This window comes from Mesoplodon mirus (genome assembly GCF_964341445.2).
Source record: "Mesoplodon mirus genome assembly, chromosome: 3".
Classification (NCBI taxonomy): Eukaryota; Metazoa; Chordata; class Mammalia; order Artiodactyla; family Ziphiidae; genus Mesoplodon; species Mesoplodon mirus.
This window is the reverse complement of record NC_138978.1, coordinates 166,190,758-166,217,058: the sequence shown is the minus strand read 5'-3', so window position 1 is coordinate 166,217,058 and position 26,301 is coordinate 166,190,758. Positions and strand designations below refer to the sequence as shown.

The following is a 26,301-nucleotide window of genomic DNA, read 5'->3' as shown; positions in this document are numbered from 1 at the left end:
AGTGTACATACTGAATTAATAATTTTGTTTCCGTATGCTATAAAATGTTCAGCTTTGTTACTCAAAGTTTGGTCCACGGACCAACAGCATCATCATCTGGAGCTTGCTAGAAATGCAGATTATCAGGCTCAAACACACACCCTCTTAATCAGAATTTGGATTCTAAGAAGATCCTCAGGTTATTCTTATGCAAATTGAAGTTAGAGTACCCACCAAAAAAATAAAATTAAAAATCAAGAAGAATATATAAAACTCAAATTCATACTGAAGATAATTTTTAATAGATACTAAAACATTAAAGTCACAACTGCTACCTTGGCAAAAGTTAAAGAAAAATACAATCATAAACCAGGTAAAGAACATTTAGCTATCAACACTAGCATAACAGAAAAATCCAATCTGAACAAAGAAAGAAAAAGTTAAAAACAGACATCATGAACAGTCCATAAAAGCAGAAATATCAAACTAAGATAATGTAAAGTTCTGGCAATGCACACTTAAAGTACTTCATCAAAACAAGTTCTCATCTTTTTATTTTCAAAAATAATAAAGATGGCCTGGAACCTAACAAATATGGTTATATTTTTTTGAGTAAAAGATGTCCTAATTAGACAACTGAAAGTAAAAATATAACAGTTGGGAATTTAAATATAAAACAGTTTTCAAAGTTATTTTAGCATGCTACCAAGACCACAGGATTTTGCCTTTCATTTTCCCATATTTTATACTATTGTGAAATGACTGAGGAATCTTATAAATGTTAAATTAGGACATTCTGTTATAAAATTATTAATAAAAAGTTATCTTTTAGTTATCCTGCATGACTTACACTTTCCAAGTTCTAAATAGGTAGCTATATTTTTACTTGTTTCCCCTCACCAAGATGTATTTTAATCACAGGAAAATTGTAACCCTCTCTACTTAAGACTTCATTATCTAAATTTTCCTACGTTTTCTTTTCAGGGTGAAAGTTAGGCTGCCATTTGATAATTCTATTATCTATTCTTTATAGCTTTGAGGTAACATCATTATATTCACTCCTATAGAAAACTTTTTAGCACACCTCCAAAAAGGGATTTTTTTAAATATCAAGTTGTAAACGTAAAAGAAGTTAAAATAACAAAGCTTAAAAAAGATAAAACTCCTGAAAACTCAAATGCTTTTAAATACTTAAATAAAAATTTTAACCTGAAATGCCTTCACAAAAATGGAGAAAAAATGGGAAGTCAACAATAGTAAATGACACATTATGTAAAATACACAAAATAATATACCTCTCTCTTATTTCTTCTTGCAACCTTGAGGAATTCCATAAGGATCTGTAGTTGGGCTGCATGTGATTCCTATAATAGAAAATTATAATTGTTCTTTTAAAAACATAACTTTGAGTTCAAAGTTTTCTTTAACACCACAGTATAATCAGTATGAAGCAACCTAATTCATCCATTTAAGTTAGTCTCTTATTTCTATTTAGTCGTTTTCCACTTGCTAATTGGCATTTTTAAAAGCAAGCCATTTCCCCTAAAACTAACTTGAAAAAAACAGGTGTTTTCAACTACATTTCTCATCGACCATGCAGAAAAAACTATTTATGGGAAATGGCAATTCTGTTATCTGTCCTGGCTTTCTCTTCCCTGACCAAGCTAATAAAACATCAAGACAAAAACTGTAGTGGAGGAACTTCCCTGGTGGTCCAGTGTTAAGACTCTGTGCTTCCAAAGCAGGGGGTGGGGGTTCGATTCCCGGTTGGGGAACTAAGATACCACATGTGTGTGGTGTGGCCAAAAAAAATTTTTTTTAATTTAAAAAACAAAAACATAGTGGAGCCAATGTACTTTCTAGACACTGAAATCACTTTCCCCATAAGAATTTAACTTGCAGGGGTGTAAGAAACATAATAAATAGGAAGAAATTCATGCTTTTCAGAAATCTAATTTACTATTTCTGGTCATTACTTACTCACACAGATATGAGAATTAATATATTTCTATGAAAGATTTCAGTAAAACTCAAAAATTTTAAAAGAAAATTTTAATATTATCAAGTGGAGGGGGGGTAAATAACACACATTGGTAACAGAAACAAAGATGTAACAGATAAATGGTAATTATAAGTTTAACATATTTTGTTATTAAAAAATAAAATTACAGGGGAACTCCCTAGTGGTCCAATAGTTAGGACTCTGCCCTTTCAATGCCAAGGGAGTGGGTTCAACCCCTGTTAGGGGAACTAGGATCCTGCAAGCACAGCCAAAATAAATAAATAAAATAAAATAAAATAAAATTACAAAAAGATACCTTTTAGTTTTAAAATGTACACAATGAACCAATGAATTTCAGCTACATCTGATAAATATACATAAAAAGAATATCAAAAGCTAAAAGTGGAATAACAATAAGGCATGGTTTATGAACAACTACAATTCTAACTTTCCTATACATATTTTAAAAGAATAAAAAAGTCCAGTGGAGCATTCTAAAACAAACAAAAATAAGAAAGATTAATAAAACTTTCATTTACCTGGCTATGCAACAGAATTATTTGAAGCATTTCTTAAAATAGACACTGGGATGGATTTTGTATGATTCTGTTACTCTAGAAAAGATTCCAGGAATCTATATGTTTATAGATTGATAAGAAAAATTTGAAGACTCACTGAGATATTGCACATACTACAAAAAAGCATGGCCACTTCAGCTTGCAGGATCTTAGTTCCCTGACCAGGGACTGAACCCATGCCCTCGGCAGTGAAAGCACAGAATCCTAACCACTGGACTGCCATAGAATTCCCCACTTCACTTTCAATGAACTGAAACTAGCTCAAGCAACAACTGAGCACCAACTCAGCTAAATTACTTATTAGACCAAAGAGCTCAGTCTCTTATCCTTGCTCCCTGACAAAGGAAAAGGCAAGACCATTCAGGAAGAAAGTATTAACTAACTACTTTAGTCTCTGTACTGCTCTTGAATACAACTTTAAAATTACAAGACAGGGAAAGAAGCAGGAAAAGTCAAGAGAAAAAAACAGGCAAAATGGGACTCCCCTGGTGGCCCAGCGGTTGGGAATCCACCTGCCAATGCAGGGGACATGGGTTCGAGCCTGAGTCGGGGAAGATCCAACATGCCGTGGAGCGGCTGGGCCCATGTGCCACAACTGTTGAGCCTGTGCTCTGGAGCCCGTGAGCCACAACTACTGAGCCTGCATGCCACAGCTACTGAAGCCCATGTGCCTAGAGCCCGTGCTCTGCAACAAGAGAAGCCACTGCAATGAGAAGCCCATGCACCACAATGAAGACCCAACACAGCCAAAAATAAATAAATAAAATAATTTTTTTAAAAAAACACAGGCAAAAGAATGAAATTCACAGGTGACCCACTTGCTGGAATGAGCAAAAAAGACTTTAAAATATGTCTCTATATTATTAAAGAATTAAGGGGGGTGGTGGTGGGATGAACTGGGAGATTGGGATTGACATATATACACTAATATGTATAAAATAGATAATAAGAACCTGCTGTATAAAAAAAGAAAATAAAAAAAGAATTGAGAAAATGGACAAAATGAGCGAAAAAATGGAGAATTAGAAAAGAATTGAAAGAACAAAGTGTAAACCTAGAAATGAAGAATAAAAAGTCTGAAATAAAAAAAAAACTATGAATGAAGTTAGGAACAGATGGACAGAGCAGTGGAAAGGAATAATGAATTCAAAGACAGTTCAATATAAATTACTTAACCCAATTCAGAGAAAGAAAAAATAAAAAGAGCATCAGAAATATGTGGGATAATATGAAACAATAAAGGGCTTCCCTGGTGGTGCAGTGGTTAAGAATCTACCTACCAATGCAGGAGACACGGGTTCGAGCCCTGGTCCAGGAAGATCCCACATGCCACAGAGCAACTAAGCCTGTGTGCCACGACTACTGAGCCCGCGTGCCACAACTACTGAAGCCTGTGAGCCTAGAGCCCATGCTCCGCAACAAGAGAAGCCACCACAATAAGCATGCGCACTGCAACGAAGAGTAGCCCACATTCTCCACAACTAGAGAAGGCCCGCGCGCACCAACGAAGACCCAACGCAGACAAAAATAAATTAAATAAATAAATCAATTAATTAATTATTTTTAAAAAATGAAACAATAAAACATATGACTTGAATCCTAAGGAAAAGGAGAGAGAGCACAGGGTTGAATAAATAATGGTTCACATGTTCAACAAACAGATCCTCCTGTTCTGTGAAACACAAGCAGGATAAATGAAAGCTAGGGGTATCACAGTCAAACTGAAAACTAATGTCAAAAAGAACATCTTAAAAGCAGCTAAAAAGGATACACTAGGGGAAGAAGATTAAGAATGACTGAAAATTTCATCAGAAACAAAGGAGCAAACAGAAAATGAAAATATGTCTTTAAAGTGTTAAAAGAAAAAAAAAACTAGACTTCTATGCAGAACAAAACTATCATCTATACAAGAAATAGTAAAGAAAATTATACAGACAAAAGGGAAATGACTCAGATGGAACCTCAGATCTACAGGAGAAAATGGTGACATCTCAAAGCGTAAATATTTTGGTTTAAAAGGGTCTCTTTATTTTTTTGCATCATTTCTTCAAAAGACTATTAACTGTTTAAAAAAAATAACTAGTGGGGTTTATAATATAATCTGAATCACAAAAGGCAGGAGCTTGGTAAATTGAAATACTATAAGGTCTTGCACTTTCCATAAAATGGTATATAGTTGACCCTTGAACAACACAGGTTTGAACTGCATGGGTCCACTTATACATGGATTTTTTTCAATAAATACAAACTGCAGTACTACATGATCCATAGCTGGTTGAATCCATGGATACTGAACCGTGGATATGGAGGGCTGATTATAAAGTTAGATGCGGATTTACAACTTCACAGGGGTCAGCATGCCTAATAGCTGCATTGTTTAAGGGTCAACTGTATATTCAGTGTTGACTGTGAATACAATGACCTTGAAGTGGCATACTATAAACTCAAGGTTGACTGTGCAAAGTAAAAAAGGCATTTTGTAATCTTTAGAGAAACCACTAGAAATACAATAATAAGCAATATGTGAAAAATAGAGAAGATGGTATACTAAAATGAAACCCTGGAAACTCAATGATCTCTAAAGAAAGCAAGAAAGGAGAAAAGGTAAATAAGGAATATATGGAAAAACAGAAAACAAATACCAACATGGTAGACCTCAAGCCTGACCACATTGATAATTATTATATATTACATTTAAATGAACTTAAGCATTTGAATAAATGAGCTTACTAGATTGCATTAAAAACTCAATTACATACAGTTAAGAGACACATTTTTAAAATATAAAAACAACAGAAGGAAAATAAAATGGTACAGAAGAATATAGCATAGAAACTCTAGTCATAACTAAGCTACTGAGGTTATATTAACATCAGAAAATATAAAAGAAGACTCCAGAACAAAGTATATTTCCAGCAATAAACACATACAATTCATAGTGACAAAGGGGATGATTCATCCAGAAGACATAACAATCCTAAACATGTATGTACCTAATAATGGGCTTCAAAATATATGAAGTAAAAATCATAGAAATCAATGAAAAATAAACAAAAATTGTATTTTTAACATACCCCGATCAATAAATGATGGAACAAGGAGAAAATAAATTTTTGAATAATATTAACAAACTCTACATTTATAAAGCACAGCAAATAACACATTGCTTTTAAATGAAGGTGAACATTTAACAAAACAGACCATACAGTGAGCCATAAAAAAAAAAATCACAATAAATTTCAATGGACCAACAGCAAACAAATTGAAGTTACTGGCTAAAATGCAATGAGAAAGCTAGAATTCCTACTTTAAACAACAAAACAGCAGGCTAGTTAGAATGGATGAATTTCAGACAAAGGACCAGAAATAATACATTATCCCAGGAGCTAGGCGGAAAAACCTCGAAATACACAGGCATCAGGTAGAACACTCAATGAGACTGCCAAAAATCTATTCTAGCTCTAGCTAACAAAGCTTAAAAAACAAGCTTCAAGATAATCAAACTATTTTGAAATACTTAACTACATGCCAGAACAAAGTTTAGAAATGTGTAAAGGAATACAAAAATAGCAACACTAAACAAGGTAAAATGTACAATTTCTGGCATCCAATCGAAAGATTAATAAGCATGCAAATAAGGAAAATATGGCCCAAAATAAGGCGAAAAAATCCATCAATAAAAACAGATGCAGCGCTTCCCTGGTGGCACAGTGGTTGAGAGTCCGCCTGCCGATGCAGGGGACACGGGTTCGTGCCCTGGTCCGGGAAGATCCCACATGCCATGGAGCGGCTAGGCCCGTGAGCCATGGCCATTGAGCCTGCGCATCCGGAGCCTGTGCTCCGCAATGGGAGAGGGCACAACAGTGAGAGGCCCGCATACCGCAAAAAAAAGAAGAAAAAAAAAAAAACAGATGCAGCAATGACACAAATAATAAAATAAGCAAATACAGTCATAAAAAACTTACTATAACTACCTATGTGTTCTCCAAGTTAAGGAGAGACAACAGATTATAGAAAAAAGTAGTGAACGTGACAACAGAAATTGAAACTATCCAAAATGAACTAGACAGTGGAAAAAGATAAAACACAAATAAGCAGAGCTGTTTATGTGTGAGCTGTGGTATAATTTCAACCAACCTAACAGATGTGTAATTGGAGTTCCCAAAGTGGAAAAGGTGACAGAAAAATATCTGAAGAAATAATGACCCAAAATTTTCTAAATCTTATGGAAACTATAATCCCACCAATCCAAGAATCTCAAAGAACCCCAAGAACAAGCAACATGGGGTGGGGGGTGGAACTATACCAAGGTATATCAAAGTCAAAATACTTAAAACCACAAAAAGAACATGTTAAACTGAGAGAAATGCATTTCATTCTGAGGATAAAGACTTCTCATCTGAAACAATGCAAGACAATGGACAATGGAGCAACATCTTTAAAATACTGAAAGAAAAAAAGTAAATCTAGAATTCTATACTCATTTGGAACTGCCTTTCAGGCATAAAGGGTAAATAAAGACTTTCTCAGATATAGAAGGTGAAAGATTCATCACCAGCAGATCTACACTAAAGAAATGATAAAAGCTGTCCTTCAGGTGGAAGGAAAATTACAGATGGTATTCAAAAGAATGAATGGGGACTTCCCTGGTGGCAGAGTGGTTAAGAATCCACCTGCCAATGTAGGGGACATGGGTTCAATCCCTGGTCCAGGAAGATCCCACATGCCGCAGAGCAAATAAGCCCATGTGCCACAACTACTGAAGCCTGCGTGCCTAGAGCTCGTGCTCTGCAACAAGAGAAGCCATTGCAACGAGGAGCCCACGCACCACAAAGAAGAGGAGCCCACACTTGTCTCAACTAGAGAAAGCCCACTCACGACAACGAAGACCCAATGCAGCCTTAAATAAATAAATAAATAAATTTATTTTTAAAAAACACACACACAAAAGAATGAATGAGTCAATAGAAAACAAGACAATGAAGTACACCAGAAATGATAAACATATGTATATATAGAACTTTTTAAAAATCTCCATAAAACATAATCTACTGTTTAAACCAAATTTAATAATGATTTATGGGGGGATGGTTATAACATATATAGAAGTAAAACATTTGATAAAAAATAGTACAAAAGCTGAGAGAGAAGAAATGGAAGTATACTGTTGAAAGGTTCTTATAATACTGATGAAGTAGGATAATATTACTCAAAAGTACAATGTAAGAGGAATTATATTAAAATCCCAAAAGCAACCACTAAGAAACCAAACAAAATGTTCTACCTGACAAGCCAATGAGACAAATAAAGTGAAATCATGAAAAATACTCAATCTAAAATCATATAAATCAGTCTCACCACAATACAATTCAACTAGAATTCAATTACCAAAATAGCATTTGGCAAAGTAGCAATATCCAAAATACACACACACACACACACACACACACACACTTCTAACAAATCAATAAGAAAAAAGAAACAATTAGGAAAATGGGTATAGGCTATGAATAGGCAATTCATCAAATAAGAAACCAAGATAGACAAACAAATGAAGAAACTCTCTTCACTAGTAATCACAGAAATACAAAAAATACAAAATGACAAAACAAAACACACAGATACACACAAACACAAGCATCTGACAACTATCAGACTGGCAGAAACTGAAAAAGAATACCAAGGGTTGATGTGGTACAAACCCACAGCAGAGCAATATGGCAATATTTAATATGGTTAAAATGGGCATTCAAACCCTATGAAAAGCAATTCCACTCCTTAAATCACTAAGTATATATATATGAGCACAAGGAGACATGAATAACAATACTAAATGCAGTACTGACACTCACAATTATGAATTCAGAACAACTTAAATGTCCATCAACAGGGGAATAGAAATGTTCATGCAATGGATTACTATACAGAAGTTAGAATAATTAAACTAGATCTACATTTATCAGCAGGAACCTCAAAAAGTAAACAAAAAGGCATAGGTCAAAAAGATAACTGCAGTTTAAAACTCTTTATATAAACTTCTAAATTATACAAACAATACTTTATATACAGTTGTAGATACAAGTATATGTTTAAAAAAAGCTTATACACGCTTGAGAAGGATCCTTCCCAACTTCATATGGTGGTTACTCTGGGAGAATGGAATGAGATGAGAGGGTTTTAAGTATAAAAAAATATTTAATTCTCAAAAGGCAGACCTAAAAAAATATGGTAAAGTGTTACTATTTATTAAAACTGAAAGAAGGTAAGTCAAGAGTCTCATTATTTTCTATACTTTTCTGTATGTTAGAAATATTCATCAAGTTAAATAATAATGCAAAGTAAAACAGGAAAACAATAATGAAAAATGCCGTAATACCTATAACAGGAAGTTTGCTTCTAAACTGGCTCCCTCATCAAAAAATAACAGAAAAGATCTGAGTTCTAAAACTAAGATACCTGTACTTCCTCAATTCTAAGGCAGAGACAAAAAGCATTCAAAGATTAATGTTGACATGTCAAAGGGGGAATAAGGTTAACAGCTCTCACATTCAGTATGTAAACTTACCTCTCTTCAGTAAATAGCCCATACACACCCTTAAGTGAGCCTGTGGTTCAATAGTCCAGAAAGTCTCTCTTTTACCACCAACATGGAAAAAAAATTCTAGTGCTCTCTTAAGGTAGAAAAGGGAGAATCATTTGCTATGAGTTGTACAGGAAGGGATCAGAGAATCCAACTGCTTCTTAATCAGATCCTCAACAACTCATCCTATTTTCAGCCTTTACTGTATGAGCTATCTCATGGTACCAATTCCAAGGCCTTTGTTTCACAATATAAATAGGGTTCAGTCCTAGCTCTTCCCCACTGCTGACTCAGCTTTCTCAGATCTCTTAAACTAGTACTTTTCATCCATTCCTGCCATTGTCTCTTCTCCCATTCTTTTGCATTTTAAAAGTCCGTTTACTGTCATTTTATTTTCTTTTTGATGTTATTTTAACATCTTTAATGGAGTATAACTGCTTTACAATGGTTAGTTTCTGCTTTATAACAAAGTGAATCAGTTATACATATACATTTATCACCATATCTCTTCCCTCTTGCATCTCCCTCCCTCCCACCTTCCCTTTCCCACCCCTCCAGGTGGTCACAAGTCACCGAACTGATCTCCCTGTGCTATGGGGCTACTTCCAACTAGCTATCGGTTTTACATTTGGTAGTGTATGTATGTCCATGCCACTCTCTCACTTTGTCCCAGGTTACCCTCCAACCCCCCGTGTCCTCAAGTCCATTCTCTAGTTGGTTTGCATCTTTATTCCCGTCTTGCCCCTAGGTTCTTCATGATCTTTTTTTTTTCTTTTTGGATTCCATATATATGCGTTAGCATACAGTATTTGTTTGTCTCTTTCAGACTTACTTCACTCTGTATGACAGACTCCAGGTCCATCCACCTCACTACAAATAACTCAATTTCGTTTCTTTTTATGGCAGAGTGATATTCCATTGTATATATGTGCCACATCTTCTTCATCCATTCCTCTGTCGATGGACACTTAGGTTGCTTCCATATGCTGGCTATTCTAAATAGAGCTGCAATGAACACTGTGGTACATGACTCTTTTTTGAATTATGGTTTTCTCAGGGTTTATACCTAGAAGTGGGATTTCTGGGTCATATGGTAGTTCTATTTTTAGTTTTTTAAGGAACCTCCATACGGTTCTCCATAGTGGCTGTATCAATTTACATTCCCACCAACAGTGCAAGAGGGTTCCCTTTTCTCCACACCCTCTATAGCATTTGTTCTTTATATTTTGATGATGAACATTCTGACCAGTGTGAGATGATAGCTCATTGTAGTTTGATTTGCATTTCTCTAATGATTAATGATGTTGAGCATTCTTTCATGTGTTTGTTGGCAATCTGAATATCTTCTTTGGAGAAATGTCTATTTACATCTGCTGCCCATTTTTGGATTGGGTTGTTTGTTTTTTTGATATTGAGCTGCATGAGCTGCTTGTAAATTTTGGAGATTAATCCTTTGTCAGCTGCTTCATTTGCAAATATATTCTCCCATTCCGAGGGTCGTCTTTTCACCTTGTTTATGGTTTCCTTTGCTGTGCAAAAGCTTTTAAGTTTCATTAGGTCCCATTTGTTTATTTTTGGTTTTATTTCCATTTCTCTAGGAGGTGGGTCAAAAAGGATCTTGCTGTGATTTATGTCATAAAGTGTTCTGCCTATGTTTTCCTCTAGGAGTTTGATAGTGTCTCTCTGGCCGTACATTTAGGTCTTTAATTCATTTTGAGTTTGTGTATGGTTTTAGGCAGTGTTCTAACTTCATTCTTTTACATGTAGCTGTCCAGTTTTCCCATCACCACTTACTGAGGACGCTGTCTTTTCTCCATTGTATATTCCTGCCTCCCTTATCAAAGATAAGGTGACCATATGTGCATGGGTTTATCTCTGGGCTTTCTATCCTGTTCCATTGATCTATATTTCTGTTTTTGTGCCAGTACCATACTGTCTTGATTACTGTAGCTTTGTAGTATAATCTGAAGTCCAGGAGCCTGATTCCTCTAGCTGTGTTTTTCATTCTAAAGATAGCTTTGGCAATTCAGGGTCTTTTGTGTTTCCATACAAATTGTGACATTTTTTTGTTCTAGTTCTGTGAAAAATGCCATTGGTAATTTGATAGGGATTGCATTGAATCTGTAGATTGCTTTTGGTAGTATAGTCATTTTCACTATGTTGATTCTTCCAATCCAAGAACATGGTATACCTCACCACCTATATGTATCATCTTTAATTTCTTTCATCAGTGTCTTATAATTTTCTGCATACAGGTCTTTTGTCTCCTAAGATAGGTTTATTCCTAGGTATTTTATTCTTTTTGTTGCAATGGTAAATGGGAGTGTTTTCTTAATTTGACTTTCAGATTTTTCATCATTACTGTATAGGAATGCAAGAGATTTCTGTGCATTAATTTTGTATCCTGTTACTTTACCAAATTCATTGATTAGCTCCAGTAGTTTTCTGGTAGCATCTTTAGGATTCTCTATGTATAGTATCATGTCAACTGCAAACAGTGACAGCTTTACTTCTTCTTTTCCAATTTGATTCCTTTTATTTCTTTTTCTTCCCTGATTTCTGTGGCTAAAACTTCCAAAACTATGTTGAATAATAGTGGTGAGAGTGGGCAACCTTGTCTTATTCCTGATCTTAGTGGAAATGGTTTGTTTTTCACCATTGAGGACGATGTTGGCTGTGGGATTGTCACATATGGCCGTTATTACATTGAGTTAAGTCTCCTCTATGCCCACTTTCCAGAGGGTTTTTATGATAAATGGGTGTTGAATTTTGTAAAAACCTTTCTCTGCATCTATTGAGATGATCATATGTTTTTTATCCTTCAATTTGTTAATATGGTGTATCAAGTTGATTGATTTGCGTATATTGAAGAATCCTTGATTTCCTGGGATAAACCCCACTTGATCATGGTGTATGATCCTTTTAATGTGCTGTTGGATTCTGTTTGCTAGTATTTTCTTGAGGATTTTTGCATCTATGTTCAACAGTGATACTGGCCTGTAGCTTTCTTTCTTTGTGACATCTGTGTCTGGTTTTGGTGTCAGAGTGATGGTGGCCTCGTAGAATGAGTTTGGGAGTGTTTCCCCCTCTGCTATATTTTGGAAGAATTTGAGAAGTATAAGTGTTAGCTTTTCTCTAAATGTTTGATAGAATTCGCCTGTGAAGCCATCTGGTCCTGGGCTTTTGTTTGTTGGAAGATTTTTAATCACAGTTTCAATTTCAGTGCTTATAACTGGTCTGTTCATATTTTCTGTTTCTTCCCGATTCAGTCTTGGCAGGTTGTGCATTTATAAGAATTTGTCCATTTCTTCCAGGTTGTCCATTTTATTGTCATAGCGTTGCTTGTAGTAATCTCTCATGATCTTTTGTATTTCTACAGTGTAAGTTACTTCTCCTTTTTCATTTCTAATTCTATTGATTTGAGTCTTCTCCCTTTTTTTCTTGATGAGTCTGGCTAATGGTTTATCAATTTTGTTTATTTTCTCAAAGAACCAGCTTTTAGTTTTATTGATCTTTGCTATCGTTTCCTTCATTTCTTTTTCATTTATTTCTGATTTGATCTTTATGATTTCTTTCCTTCTGCTAACTTTGGGGCTTTTTTGTTCTTCTTTCTCTAATTTCTTTAGCTATAAGGTGAGGTTGTTTATTTGAGATGTTTCTTGTCTCTTAAGGTAGGATTGTATTGCTATAAACTTCCCTCTTAGAACTGCTTTTGGTGCATCCCATAGGTTTTGGGTCGTTGTGGTTTCATTGTCATTTGTTTCTAGGTATTTTTTGATTTCCTCTTTGATTTATTCAGTGATCTCTTCGTTATTAATTAGTGTATTGTTTAGCCTCATTGTGTTTGCACTTTTTACAGATTTTTTTCCTGTAATTGATATCCAGTCTCATAGCGTCATGGTCAGAAAAGATACTGGATACAACTTCAATTTTCTTACATATAACAAGGCTTGATTTGTGACCCAATATATGATCTATCCTGGAGAATGTTCCATGAGCACTTGAGAAGAAAATGTATTCTGTTGCTTTTGGATCAAATGTCCTATAAATTTCAATTAAGTCCATCTTGTTTAATATATCATTTAAAGCTCATATTTCCTTGTTTATTTTCATTTTGGATGATCTGCCCATTGATGAAAGTGGGGTGTTAAAGTCCCCTACTATGATTGTGTTACTGTTGATTTCCCCTTTTGTGGCTGTTAATATTTGTCTTATGTACTGAGGTGCTCCTATGTTGGGTGCATAAATATTTACAATTGTTATATCTTCTTCTTGGATTGATCCCTTGATCACTATGTAGTGTCCTTCTTTGTCTCTTGTAACAGTGTTTGTTTTAAAGTCTATTTTGTCTGATACGAGAATTGCTATTCCAGCTTTCTTTTGATTTCCATTTGCATGGAATATCTTTATCCATCCCCTCACTTTCAGTCTGTATGTGTCCCTAGATCTGAAGTGGGTCTCTGGTAAACAGCATATATATGGGTCTTTTTTTTTTATCCATTCAGCTAGTCTATGTCTTTTGGTGGGATCATTTAATCCACTTACATTTAAGGTAATTATCGATATGTATGTTTCTACTACCATTTTCTAAATTGTTCTGGGTTTGTTATTGTACGTCTTTTCCTTTTCTTGTGTTTCCTGCCTAGAGAAGTTCCTTTAGCATTTGTTGTAAAGCTGGTTTGGTGGTACTGAATTTTCTTACTTTTGGCTTGTCTGTAAAGGTTTTAATTTCTCCATCAAATCTGAATGAGATCCTTCCTGGGTAGAGAAATCTTGATTGTAGGTTTTTCCCTTTCAGCACTTTAAATATGTCCTGCCACTCCCTTCTGGCTTGCAGAGTGTCTGCTGAAACACCAGTTGTTAACCTTATGAGGATTCCCTTGTATGTTGTTGGTTGTTCTTCCCTTGCTGCTTTTAATATTTTTTCTTTGTATTTAATTTTTGATAGTTTGATTAATATGTGTCTTGGCATGTTTCTCCTTGGATTTATCCTGTATGGGACTCTGTGTGCTTCCTGGACTTGATTAACTATTTCCTTTCTCATATTAGGGAAGTTTTCAACTATAATCTCTTCAAATATTTTCTCAGTCCCTTTCTTTTTCTCTTCTTCTTCTGGGACCCCTATAATTCAAGTGTTGGTGCATTTAATGTTCTCCCAGGCGTCTGTGAGACTGTCCTCAAATCTTTACAATCTTTTTTCTTTATTCTGCTCTGTAGTAGTTATTTCCACTATTTTATCTTTCAGGTCACTTATCCATTCTTCTGCCTCAGTTATTCTGCCATTGATTCCTTCTAGAGCATTTTTAATTTCATTTATTGTGTTGTTCATCATTGCTTGTTTCATCTTTAGTTCTTCTAGGTCCTTGTTAAACGTTTCTTTTACTTCCTCCATTCTATTTCCAAGATTTTGGATCATCTTTACTATCATTATTCTGAATTCTTTTTCAGGTAGACTGCTTATTTCCTATTCATTTTTAGGTCTGGTGGGTTTTTACCTTGCTCCTTCATCTGCTGTGTGCTTCTCTGTCTTCTCATTTTGCTTAACTTACTGTGTTTGGGGTCTTCTTTTCGCAGGCTGCAGGATCATAATTCCCGTTGTTTTTGGTGTCCTCCTCCAGTGGCTAAGGTTGGTTCAGTGGGTTGTGTAGGCTTCCTGAAGGAAGGGACTAGTGCCTGTGTTCTGGTGGATGAGGTTGGATCTTCTCTTTCTGGTGGGCAAGTCCAGGTCTGGTGGTGTGTTTTGGGGTGTCTGTGACCTTATTATGATTTGAGGCAGCCTCTCTGCTAATGGGTGGGGCTGTGTTCATGTCTTGCTAGTTGTTTGGCATAGGGTGTCCAGCACTGTAGCTTACTGGTCGTTGAGTGGAGTTAGGTCTTGCCATTCAGATTGAGATCTCTGGGAGATTTTTCGCCGTTTGATATTACGTGGGGCTGGGAGGTCTCTCGTGGACCAATGTGTTGAACTTGGCTCTCCCACCTCAGAGGCACATCCCTGACGCCTGGCTGGAGCACCAAGATCCTGTCATCCACATGGCTCAGATTAAAAGGGAGAAAAAAAGAAAGAAAGATGATGAAATGAAATGAAATAAAATAAAATGAAATGAAATAAAATAAAATGAAATAAAATAAGATAAAACAAATTTATTAAAATAAAAAATAATTATCAAAAAAGATTTAAAAAGTAATAAAAAAAAAAGAAGGGAGCAACCAAACCAAAAAACAAATCTACCAATGATAACAAGTGCTAAAAACTATACTTTAAAAAAAAAAAAAAAGACAGACAGAACCCTAGGACAAATGGTAAAAACAAAGCTATACAGACAAAATCAAACACAGAAGCATATGCATACACACTCACAGAAATATATATATATATATATATATCGTTGCTCTCAGAGTCCACCTCCTCAATTTGGGATGATTCGTTGTCTATTCAGGTATTCCACAGATGCAGGGTACATCCAGTTGATTGTGGAGATTTAATCCGCTGCTCCTGAGGCTGCTGGGAGAAATTTCCCTTTCTCTTCTTTGTTCGCACAGGTCCTGTGGTTCAGCTTGGATTTGGCCCCACCTCTGCATGTAGGTCACCTGAGGGTGTCTGTTCCCCGCTCAGACAGGATGGGGTTAAAGGAGCAGCTGACTCGGGGTCTCTGGCTCACTCAGGCTGGGGGGAGGGAGGGGTACAGAATGCGGGGCGAGCCTGCGGCAGCAGAGGCCAATATGACATTGTACCAGCCTGAGACGTGCCATGTGTTCTCCCAGGGAAGCTGTCCCTTGATCACAGGACCCTGGCAGTGGCTTGCTGCACAGGTGTGCTTGCACACAGGCTTCTTGGGGGCTGCAGCAGCAGCCTTAGCATCTCATGCCCATCTCTGGGGTCTGTGCTGATAGCCACAGCTCGCGCCCGTCTCTGGAGCTCCTTTAAGTGGCTCTCTAAATCCTCTCTCCTCGCGTACCAGGAAACCAAGAGGCAAGAAAAAGTCTCTTGCGTCTTAGGCAGGTCCAGACCTTTTCCCGGACTCCCTCCCGGCTAGCCATGGCACACTAGTCCCCTTCAGGCTGTTTTCACACAGCCAACCTCAGTCCTCTCCCTGAGATTCGACCGAAGACGGAGCCTCAGCTCCCAACACCCACCCATCCCAGTGGTTGAGCAGACAAGCCTCTTGGGCTGTTGAGTGCTGGCTGGAACCGACCCTCTCTGCGGGAATCTCTCCGCTTTGCCCTCCGCAGCCCTGTTGCTCTGCTCTCCACCGTGGCTCCGAAGCTTCCCCCCTCCACCAACCGCAGTCTCCGCCCGCGAAGGGGTTTCCTAGTGTGTGGAAACCTTTCTCCTTCACAGCTCCCTCCCACTGTGCAGGTCCCATCCCTATTCTTTTGTCTCTGTTTCTTCTTTTTTCTTTTGCCCTACCCAGGTACGTGGGGAGTTTCTTGCCTTTTGGGAAGTCTGAGGTCTTCTGCCAGTGTTCAGTAGGTGTTCTGTAGGAGTTGTTCCACATGTAGATGTATTTCTGATGTATTTGTGGGGAGGAAGGTGATCTCCAGGTCTTACTCCTCCACCATCTTTAAGCTCCTCTCTACTGTCATTTTAATAGCATTAAGGGAGCAAGACTGCTTGTTCAGTCTATCATAGAGAAGTATTTTTATATCACTTATCACTATGTGAAAATATTTAGTTTATCTCCTCAGCTACTCCACCCTATCCCCCCCAACACACACACACACACACACACACACACACACACACAGCAGAATCCTGTCTTTTCCACTACCCTTAACACAACATCTAGCACACAGTAGATGCTAATAGAAAACTATGTTTAAATTCATAGGAGAGTCTTGGCAACAATTTTTGGGATATGACACCTAAAGCAAAAGCAAAAAAATAAAAAATAAACAAGTACAACTATATCAAACATACAAGCTTCTGCACAACCCAAGAAATGATCAACAAAATGAAAATGCGACCAATGCAATGGGAGAAAATATTTGCAGATCATACATCTGATAAGAGGTTAATATACGAAATACTGTATATAAAGAATTCATTTAACTCAATAGCAAAAAAATCTCCAAATAATCCCATTTAAAAATGGGCAAAGGATTTTCCAAATAAGATATTCGAATGACCAACAGGTACATGTAAAGGTGTTCAACCTCACAAATCATTAGGGAAATATAAATCAAAACCACAAGGAGGGGGCTTCCCTGGTGGTGCAGTGGTTGAGAGTCCGCCTGCCGATGCAGGGGACACGGGTTCATGCCCCGGTCTGGGAATATCCCATGTGTCGCGGAGCAGCTTGGCCCGTGAGCCATGGCTGCTGAGCCTGCGCGTCCGGAGCCTGTGCTCCACAACGGGAGAGGCCACAACAGTGAGAGGCCCGCGTACCGCAAAAAAAAAAAAAAAAAAAACACAAGGAGACATCACGTCACACAAGTCACAATGGCCACCATCCAAAAGACAAGAAAGAACAAATGCTGGTGAGGATGTGGAGGAAAGGAAACCCTTGTGCACTGCCAGTGGGAACGTAAATTGGTATAGTCACTATGGAAAATAGTATGGAGGTTCCTAAAAAAATTAAAAATAAAACTACCATATGATCCAACAATCCCATTTCTGGGTATATATCCAAAGGAAATTAAATTGCTATGTCAGAGAAATATCTGCACCCTGATGTTCCTGCAGCATTATTTACAATTGCCAAGATTTGTTAATAACCTAAGTGTCCATCAATGCATGATTGGATAAAGATGTGGTATATATACAATGGAATACTATACAGCCACTTGTGACAACATGGATGGACTTTATGAGCAGTATAAATGAAATAAGTCAGAAAGAGAGACAAGCACTGTATGATCTCACTTACATGTGAAATCTTAAAAGAAGAAAACAAAAAAACTAAAAACACCATGCTCACAGAAAAAGATCAGATTTGTGGTTACTAGAAGCAGAAGATGGGGGAATTGAATGAAGGTCAAGAAGCACAAACTTCCAGTTTTAAGCTAAATAAGTACTGAGGATATGACATACAACATGATGACTATAGTTAACACTACTGGAAGGTATATTTGAAAGTTGCTAAGAGAGTAAATCCTAAAAGTTCTCATCACAAGGAATAAAACTTTTTCTTCCTCTTTTTTCTTGTATCTATATGAGATGATATATGTTAACTAAATTTACTGTGGTAATCTTTCACAATATATGCATCAAGTCATTATGCTGTATACCTTAAACTTACACAGTGCTATACATCAATTACATCTCAACAAAACTGAAAGAAAAAAATAAATTAAAGATAAAGTCCCCCCCACCTCCCGACCAAAAACACAGGAGAAATTCCCACCACAAAAAAGACACATCATGGGAGACTCATTTTGGTCAGCTCAACCTCACCTACTCCTTTCTCCTACTAAGAGATTCTCATTCTATTAAGTGGTACCCAGATCCAAGCTATGTTAATCAGAATCTATCCACAGAATTTTTTAAAATCAAGCTACAAAGCTCTTTTTCTTCTTTGATCAAAAAACATAAATATAAATGAGGAAGTACAGGTGACCACATTATCCGCCATGTAATAAAAATCCGAGAAAAGAAAATCAGACCTGTCCTAAAGAAACAGTCATGAAAAGTAAAAAAGAAAAACTCCCAGCAACATTCAAGTATCTGATTTCATTTCCACATAGTCTCCAGAGAAGTGATGGTTCCAATCTTCCCAACATTTGGTTGTTAAGCTCTTCCTTTTTATGTGTGTAAGCTACTCAGTTCCTTATTCTGTCAATTTATATCCCCTTTTTGTTTAAGCTAGGTCAGGGTAGGTATTTGCTTGTGCTAAGGCATATATTCTTTATAATGAAGCATACTCAATTCCTAACAAACACATACAAATTCCCATTTTATATTGTTTACATTTATTTACCAGAAATAAATGCAATTTTTCATTTATTTAGATTCCATTACATGAAACAGGATATAATTTCTTTCCAGTTCCCATCTTTCTAAATACCCTTAGTTAAGCCACAGACTGCTGCTACTGCCAATCAACACCTGCTGGAAGGATTTTATGTAGGTAGAAATAATCAGTTTTCTCCTCCAAATTCCATATGTGAAGAGGGGAAGATTCACTAGAAGAAAAAATATCCAATATAATTGCTCCCTATTAAAATGAAACTGTACTTTCTCATGATCTTAACATTCAGCTTTTGTTAATACAAACTGGCCACTGCAAGTAAGCTGTATTATAAGGAATTTGTTCTTTCTTTGAGTTGAAAAAGGGGAACCTGTTAGAAGTGGTAGCTTGCAGATGTTTCTTGTTGAATAAAACTGGATGGACTGAGTAATTCTACCCTATTATTTTTAAACATTTCTAGATCTTTTTCAATGCAACTGACAGAGCACCATTTAAAAGAAAATTTTTTAAAGTTCAGGGGCCACTTACTGCTTCCAGTTGTTTCTTCTTCTGCACTAGTAACTCCAACATGAGGTTGACATTGGCCAAATCAAGATTATCTTGGTCAGTTCCCAACAAATCCTGAAATATTTGCCACCTGTGGCCATTCTAAAAACAAAGAAAAGAAGAAACACAACAACTTCCTAAGACAATTGTTTTAGAGAGTCAAAAATAAATGTTTGCTACTTCCTAATATGCTTATTAGATAACATATCAAAAATAAACTAGGACATTCCAACCTATTCCTTCCCAGCTAGTGGCTCCCCAATGCCTTCTAATTATAATTTAATCACTACTTCTCCCCTAAATAAATTTAAACAACGGATATGAAAGGCATATTTAAGACATGTTAAGTCAGCATCTCTAAAGGTAGAATTCTCTTCAAAATAAGTGCCTGGATTTTAATTACTTGTCTAACAATATTTTCAACTTTGTATTTGGTAAGGTATTAATTTAAGCTCATTTGCTTCAATAATTTGGGCTAATCCTCTTAAACTGAGAGTCTTTTTTTTCAAATTACCACCCATAGTTTCACCCTTCAAATGTAATGTATTATAAGCCAACTCTGACTCTATGTAATCTCACCAGACCTTTCAAAAGATAAAAGTAAATTTTAGACAATGCAGGTAAGAAAGTTCTTTATTGAACAGAATAATCTTAAATCTCCTTTAAGGAAAATCAATAATATGCTAAGCTTTAATACCTAATTAATATTAAACCAATAAAAACAGCAAATTGAGATTAAAAATAGTAATAAGAGTTGAAACATACGGTGCTACTCACTGAGTGGTCCAATTTGAACCTCTTTTCCTCAAATCTTTGCTTCTGTTTGAGAATGAGCTCATTCACTGAAAACAAAAACAAAACAAAAAGCACACATAATCTATATTTTTATTAAATGTATCGTCCAATTGTTCTGTTTAGATGGATTCTATTTAACTTTAAAAAGTCCCAAACCTCAAAAAATGCTAAGCAGAAAATGCTAAGTTTTTATTTTATTTCAAATTAGAAGCAGTTTTGCCACAGCTACTACTACTACAGCTACTACCATTATTACCACTACTACCACTACAAGAGGAGAATTCCTCAGAATATGTACTTTCTCTTACATGTCTCAATGATGACACTATCAGCACTTGGAGAAAGACAAGTCTTCACTGTATGAGATCATCCCATGCTCTACAGGGTAACTGGCCGATTCTATGAGGTAGGCACTAAAGATTTTTATTTGTTGTTCTTTTTGTTTGTGACTTTTCCATAAATATCATGGCAAACACTGTCAGTTACCTATCCATAAACCATTCTAACCTTTTTTAAAAATAAGAATAGGATTTTTTTCCAAATGTCAGAATGCCAACTGTCACATACGTTCAGAGAGGCTAGATCCCTCACTGGCCCCATGGTATGAATCCTGACTAACCTAAGCCAATCTAGTCATACACTCTTGCCAGCAATTGATGGAGGGTTAACTATGTGACCTAGTTTTGACCAACGAAGGGTATGCTGTCTTTCAGAAGAGAAGGATAGAAGAAAAACAACTTATTTTTCTCCCTTCATTAAGGGATGATATCTGGAACTGCTTAAAGCCATCTTGCAATCTTGAGGGGAGCTAGCCAAAGAACCAACACATCTGCTGGAGACGGAAGGCCAGAAAGATGGAAAGAACTTGATAATATCACTGAGATACCAACTTAACTAATTCTAAAATTTCTTTTTGTATAAATCAATACATTTTCCTTAATGTTCAAGCCACTTTTAATTGGATTCTTTTGTTTTTAACACCCAACTGATAAAAAAAAATAAACTGATAAAGAAAAGGACAACTAGCACTAAGCTTGTTACCTTATTAGCCTTTAATTTATAGACATTATCTTATGCATTATTCTTCACATTTTACAGATGAGGAAATATTAGAAAGAGCATAAGGAAGTTACTCATGGTGACATGCAATACAAGACAGAGCTGGGAAACGAACCCAACTATCTAATACTTCCCACTATACCACAATCTACTACAAATATTTTCGAACAAATCAGAGAGGTTCCAGGGCCACACTAGAAGCCAAGCTTTAAAGATAAGTAAGCTGGGATTCCCTGGTGGTGCAGTGGTTGGGAGTCCACCTGCCGATGCAGGGGACGTGGGTTTGTGCCCCAGTCCGGGAGGATCCCACGTGCCACAGAGCAGCTGGGCCCGTGGGCCATGGCCGCTGGGCCTGCGCGTCCGGAGCCTGTGCTCTGCAATGGGAGAGGCCACAGCAGTGAGGGGCCCGCGTACCGAAAAAAAAAAGATAAGACTCAACCTAAGTAAGACTTAATCCAAGAGTAGGAAGACAAATATATGTGATGCAGCAGTTATAATATGATAATCAGTACTATCACTGAAATAGATTTAAAAAGAACAAAGAACAAGGATCAATTAAAATATTAACAAGCAGGCTTCATACAGAAGGTGACATTAGAACTGGGCCATAACAGGCACACAGGGACTTACTAAACAGGAAGAAAAGTGGAAAAGAACTCACATTAAGGGTGTGTGGGGGGAATTCCCTGGCTGTCCAGTGGTTAAGAGTCAGCGCTTTCACTGCCATGGGCCTGGGTTCAATCCCTGGTCAGAGAACTAAGATTCCGCGGCCAAAAAACATTGTGTGTGTGGAGGGGGTAAAGTCATAAAACAGCAGGATATAAGATGATTTAAAATCAATATAGCTGAAACACAGGATCAGAGTGATTTTGTCGACGATTAACAGGGGCTACGAACTAAGGCTGGAACTGTAGACAGATCAGAGCCTGATTCTGAAGGGCCTGTTACCTCACAAGCAGTTATTATTATAATCCAGGGACGATAAAGGAGAGAAGTTGAAATAACGTAGTGGGAATAAAGAGGAGTATGTGAATAAGAATTTAATGTTTCAGTTACAGAATTAGCTATTTAAATAAAAAGTGTAACTTAAATAATTGTAATACTTAAATATATATATGTACACCACATTGGATTTTACCAAGAAACCTCATATACCACTGAACGTGAATATTCTATATCCATAATTATAATTCTCTGGATCCTTATAATAGCCATAGTACTAAGAACAAACAATGCCTTTCTACTACTAAAGCTTTCATTCTAGCAATTGTCTTTTCAGAGGCAGGATAGTATAGTAAAAGCACATACTCAAGCCAGACTGCTTAGGACCAAATCCCAATTCCGCCACTTATGGACTGTAGAACTTTACACAAGTCACTTGACTTCTCTGTGCTTTAGTTTCCTCGCTGGAGGAATGAGGACAACAATTACCTATGTCATAGGACTGAGAATTAAATGAGTTAACATACATAAAGCACCTGGGAAAACACTTGGCAGTAGTAAAGACATTATATGAGCTGCCTACATTTTTTTAAACAAGGATTTTAAATTTTGCATGTACGCTGCCTTTTACATTAAAGAATAAGAGGGTCATTCATTAGAGAGATAAAAATATTCAATTTACAAATTTTATACACAGAGAACGCTAGAAAAGAGATTGCTGGGGGGTGGGGGGTGGTAGCTGGAGAGAGATCATGCATCATGGAGGGACTGGGAGAGCTAAGCCTTGGCAAGAGTGTAGGAGAGCAATGGCAGAGGTGGGAGTAGAGACACCCTCTCACCCCACATGAGCCTTCCAGGATCAGGAGAGAAAGAGAGCTCTCAAGACCAAGGGGATAGAAAGGTGAAGAGTGAGAGTGTGCCTTTTTTTGGGGGGGTGCGGTAGAGGAAGAAGAAAAATGAGGAACTGTACTGTAGTGCTTAGGGCATGAAAGGAAAAATCAAAATATCTGTCTTGACAAAAAAGTGCATGACTCTAATGACCAGAAAACCTAATCCTACTTGAGTGTTTGGCTTCCAATTCTTTGCTTTCATTAAAACTGAAGAAAGGAGTGGACTTGTTAACTAATAGGGTATTAAAAAAAATTTTTTGACTAAGTAAGTGCTTTTATTGAAGCACATAATTCAGAAGGAGATCAAAGAACTAAGTGACGTAGCAGGAACAAAGTTCCTTCAATCCCCATCAAATTATTGTAAGCAAATATTCTCATGACTTACCCTTTCAAAAATAAAAAGGAAAAATCTTGAACTTACACAATATTATATGTCAGTTATATCTCAATTTTTTAAAAAGCTGTGATGATCCTAAATAAATAAATAAAAAGAATACAAATGAAACTGAATCCTTGTCCTAGTAATAACCATAAATGGCAATGGAACTAATTGAGAAGGACACCATCACACATTAAGCGGCCAATTTTCAATAAATTTTTATGTCTAATAATTTATAAAATTTGTAAATATTTATTTGATCAATTGCATGTCTAATAATTACAATAACAACTCAGATAAAACATTTAAGATTTTTAAAATACTTAATATAAAATTATGTTCAAAAGAAACTTCAAGGTCTATAAGTTCTACTTTCTGTTACAGAAAAGTATGACAGATAAATCAATAAGAATTTCAAGCATGAAAATATATTACATAAGGATAAAATTATGTAAGCAATATGCAATTTAAGTATAAGTTCAAAGAGACAAAGAATGAAATTTCCCATTGTTAATGAAAAGCATTTATTTTTGAATCAATGATAAGTATTAACTCACTATACTATTCAGATTCTACTGGATACATTTTAAAAAGAGATAAAAGCTTATTTTTAAATAACCATATTTACAATACTCCTAAAATTATATCCTTTACAAACACTTAAACTTATAAAGAAAAAATGTGGATGCTCATTTAAAATGTGGCATCAATGTGGGAGGAAGTACATCATTTTTCAGAATTTTTATATGGGTCACCCAAGCAAAAAGGTTTGAAGACCACTGCTACAGAAAACGGGTAGCCCAGCCCTCTATCCATGACTAAGGTAAACGTAAAGCATTAAAAGTGAAGGGTCCTAACCTACCAATAAAAAAGGCGCAAGTCTACCTAGAACACTTCAGAATCATAGAACGTATACTTATTTTACCATGCTCAAGAGGAAATCTGAAATTACTTTTAAAAGGCTCAAGGTCTTTTTAATCCAACCAAGAACTACAGGCACTATACAAATCATATAATCTCAGACTAAAGCAATGGGAATAGTTTTTTCAGTACAGAAAAAACAAATGATATTCCACTTTCAGAAACAGATCTCAGTAGCATCCTGAGTGCACAGGAACCGAAGGATTTGACCATCACTGTACAAAGGTAAAGACTGGAAAGGGTGATGGGCAGTAAAACAGAAATAGATGTATCAGGATGAAATGTTATTTCTACGGCTGACATAAATAATCACACTGGAAGGTGCACTATGATTAAAAGACTTCAAATACGGGCATAAAACACTCCAATTACCCAAAACCAAAAATTTTTATCCATATAAAGAGAAGGTTAAAAACACTTCTCTGGTGGTCCAGCAGTTAAGACTCCGTGCTCCCAATGCAGGGGGCCCGGGTGCAATCCCTGGTCAGGAAACTAGATACTGCATGCCGCAACTAAGAGGCCACATGTCACAACAAAGATCCCGTGTGTGGCAGTGAGGATCCCTCGTGCCACAGCTAAGATCTGGCGCAGCCAAATAAATAAATAAATAAATAAATATTTTTTTAAAAAACAAAAAAACCTGTATCAACCTGCCAAGATAATTTCTAGCTTAGGAAATCAGTAATTATGACTTCACTATTCACTGAATATATATACATTTGAGAATATATAAAGTATGAAATTACTTTACATCTTAGTGCTGTATTTTCATATTCCTTCCATATCAGTATAATGGTGTTCTCTCTCTCTCTCACTATTTAGAAATTCACATAACAGAATTTGGACTCATTAAATTTGGTAAATATCAATACCAAAATCTTCAGACCCTTGGATTCCTTTCTGTATTTAACCATTCCAAAAGAAGGAGTAATTTTCGAAAGTTATGACAACTCATAGAAAAGTGATTCTAGATGCACAAAGCAGCATCAATCCATGTTTCTGAGTTCATGAACAAAGCGTTCTGCTTTGTGGGACTTTGGTTTCCATTTCACCTAACTTAGTTCATGAAGTCCAGTCCCACAGAGTATCATACCACTCGGTGTTTCTTCTTTTCCTAAGTTCATTCTCCTAGTTTGCCACAAGACTTTATCTACCTAGAAGAACTTGGTGTTTCAACAGAAAATCTTCAAAATATTTCCTTCAGGGTTCTTTTCTGCTATGCAATCATCTGATGATTTTCCTTTACGAAAAATTATTGGATTGTACTGAAGAGTGAAAGAGAAAAAAGGATTGAAGCCAATGTAATTTTAGAGCAGAGATAAAAAAAGGAAAGCAATGGCTGAAAAGGTTCCAATTCATGATGTATTATAAACCACCAAACAAAAACTGCAACCAAAGCACTGGCAAGTCAGAATCTAATACACAAGTAGACATCACCTCCTTAACTCTGAGTGTGTTACTCTTTAGAATGAAGAATTATCTTTTCTGATATACATACCCAATAGTGCCCTACTTCATGCCTACCCATACCTGAAAATTAATCTTTGGAAAATTAATCTTCATTCCCAAAAACTCAAACTAAAGATTTTCCACAATATCTTAGGCTTTTCAACATGTTGAATTTTTAGATTTTTCATAATTTGTCTCTGACTAGATACTATTCCCAATCACTTACCATTTACCTTAAGGGTTCCCTATTTGTGTCTCTCTTCTCTAGTCAAC

At 36.3% G+C, this 26,301-nt stretch overlaps 1 protein-coding gene across 3 annotated transcripts in view; it reads right to left on the bottom strand.

Annotated features, from left to right (window-relative positions):
• The window catches only part of COP1 (COP1 E3 ubiquitin ligase), a 223,871-nt gene that overhangs the window by 157,797 nt on the left and 39,773 nt on the right, over positions 1 to 26,301 (bottom strand). The window contains exons 4-6 of one of the 3 annotated variants that reach the window (XM_082613771.1): positions 20,359 to 20,435; positions 19,576 to 19,695; positions 1,275 to 1,343 (exon numbers count right to left, since the gene is read on the bottom strand). In XM_082613771.1, coding sequence (XP_082469897.1) covers positions 1,275 to 1,343; positions 19,576 to 19,695; positions 20,359 to 20,435 — 266 coding nt within the window. The remainder of the gene's footprint in view (positions 1 to 1,274; positions 1,344 to 19,575; positions 19,696 to 20,358; positions 20,436 to 26,301) is intronic. The other 2 variants (XM_082613772.1, XM_082613773.1) reach the window with 2 other exon arrangements.